Here is a 2,451-nt window from a genome sequence, read left to right on the forward strand (position 1 = left end):
TCAGTTGTGGGGCTTGAACTCAGGGCCTACAAAAAAAAAGTCATTTTTTTCTCCCTTTGAGAAATATGTTTTAAATTTTATTTTATTTTTTCCTTTCTCAGGAATTAAAGATCTCATTTTGCTGTGTGGCCGGATTTTCTTACTGCTTGCACTTCTAACTTTAATTATTTCCGTGACGACCTCATTGCTTAATTCATTTAAATCTTCCCAAGTTGATCTGAGAGGTAAGTTCATTATTTATGCTACTCTTTCAGCTCTTCTATTCAAATTTCATTTTGTTTTTTAACCAGCAATTTTGCATTTTAAGAACTGTTTTACCATTGATTTGTGATGTGTAATTTCAAGAGGGAGTAGTCAGTGCAACTTCAGTCATGATTATTTTGAATGGACTATTCGTTTATAGAAACAGCATATTTTTCTCGTATGTCCTTTTTTTGTTTTTCTAAGAAATATTTAGTGAGCACTCACCATGTGCTGCATCACACACCTGCTGACTGATTCTGTGAAAGTCATAAATTGGACAGATGTAACCAGGGGGAAGGAGTTTTGGGGTAAGAGGCAGGGAGAAGGGGAATGGCTTTCTGTGCTGAGACCTCATTATGGGAAAGAACCAGGATTCATAGACAGTGTTCCTGGTGGAGGGAAGAGGAGTGCAAAGGTTTCTCTTGTATGTACTTTTTTGTTGTTGTTGTTGGTCATGGGGCTTGAACTCTGGGCCTGGGCATTGTCCCTCAGCTCTTCAGCTCAAGGCTAGCACCCTACCACTTGAGCCACAACACCACTTCGGTTTTTTCTGTTTTTATGCGGTGCTAAAGAATCAAACCCAGGGGGCTGAGAAGTTGGCTCAGTGGTAGAGTGCTTGCCTCACATGCATGAGGCCCTGGGTTTGATTCCTCAGGACCTATACATAAGCAGAAAAAAGCTGGAAGTGGTGCTGTGGCTTAAGTGGTAGAGCACTAGCCTTGAGCTGAAGAGCTGAGGGACAGCACCCAGGACTGACAAAAAAAAAAAAAGAATCAAACCCAGGGTCTCATGCATGCTAGGCAAGAATTCTACCACTTTCCCGGCCTATCTTGTATGTAGTTTTGGAGTTATCATTTCTAAGTTGTTACATTGTAGATTTCCTAATTTTAAACTGTACATCTGTGTCACTTAACTGCTTATATACTTGTGCCAGTACTGGGGTTTGAACTCAGCTTAGGTGTGCTGTACCTTACCATGTGTGTGTTTTGTGTGTGTGTGTGTGTGTGTGTGTGCACGTGCGCGTTCGTGTGTATGTGCATGCATGCGCTGGTCCTGGGCACGGTCCCTGGGATCCCTTTGCTCAAGACTAGCACTCTATTGCTTGAGCCACAGTGCTACTTCCAGCTTTTTCTGTGATTAATTGGAGATAAGAGTCTCAAGGACTTTCTTTCCCAGGCTGGTTTTGAACCATGATCCTCAGATCTCTGCTTTCTGAGTAGCTAAAATTACAGGTGTGAGCCACTGGTGCCTGCCTATAATCTGGTTTTTTAAAGGTGTTTGCCTTCCAAACTGTTCAACTCTACAGACTGTTTTAAGAGAAAATGTCCCTGTTTTTCTGATATTTGGTAATTAGAAGCTTTTTTTTTTTTTTAATGTGTTCAATTCTTAGAAGAAGAGAAGAAGGAGGAAGAAGAGAACGAACTAAGACAAAGACAAAGACTTGTAAGAAAAAGGCAACAAGAGGCACAGGGTGAAAAGGTAAGGCGCGCGCACGCACACACACACACACACACACACACATTTTTTTTTGTCAGTTGTGGGGCTTGAACTCTGGACCTGGGCGCTATCCCTTAGCTCTTCAGCTCAAGGCAAGTGCTCTACCACTTGAGCCACAGCACCATTTCCAGGTTTCTGGTGTTAATTGGAGATAACAGTTTCATGGACTTTCCTGCCTGGGTTGGCTTTGAACAGCAATCCTCAGATCTCAGTCTCCTGAGTAGCTAGAATTATAGAGTAGCTAGGATTATAGGCATGAGCCACTGGTGCCTGTCTAAAAATAGTCTTATTAAGTAGTTGTACAAAGGGGTTTTAATTCCAGAAGTCAAGTTATAAGTACAATGCTTCTTGATTAATGTTAAACCTCCCCTATCCCTACCCTCAAGTTACCAGGTTCAATTTTTACTCATTGTACAATGAATATAATGATTGCATTTGCCTATACTTCCTCTCTCCTTTCATGTGTTCCTGGCTTTTTGCTCTTCCATATACTTTGTTACCATTACGGTTCTGTATAATCAATACTTTTCCAAATAAGTTCTTGCTGTAGGACCCAGTAACAGGAGAAAAGCATGGTTTTTTTTTGTTTTTTTTTTGGGGGGGGGTCCAGTCGTGGGCCTGAACTCTGGGCCTGGGCGCTGTCCCTCAGCTCTTCAGCTCAAGGCTAGCAGTCTACCACTTGAGCCACAGTGCCACTTCTGGCTTTTTTTT

The 2,451-nt window shown here is 41.9% G+C and overlaps 1 protein-coding gene across 3 annotated transcripts in view; it reads left to right on the forward strand.

The window, feature by feature from the left end:
- Nucleotides 1–2,451, forward strand: part of Ubxn8 (UBX domain protein 8) — a 23,341-nt gene that overhangs the window by 3,390 nt on the left and 17,500 nt on the right. For 2 of the 3 annotated variants that reach the window (XM_013024763.1, XM_013024756.1), the window contains exons 2-3: nt 102–224; nt 1,634–1,722. In XM_013024763.1, the coding sequence (XP_012880217.1) occupies nt 102–224; nt 1,634–1,722 (212 nt within the window). The remainder of the gene's footprint in view (nt 1–101; nt 225–1,633; nt 1,723–2,451) is intronic. The other variant, XM_013024770.1, reaches the window with a different exon arrangement.

The sequence above is a fragment of the Dipodomys ordii genome, unplaced genomic scaffold (genome assembly GCF_000151885.1).
Source record: "Dipodomys ordii isolate 6190 unplaced genomic scaffold, Dord_2.0 Scaffold4, whole genome shotgun sequence".
Taxonomy (NCBI): Eukaryota; Metazoa; Chordata; class Mammalia; order Rodentia; family Heteromyidae; genus Dipodomys; species Dipodomys ordii.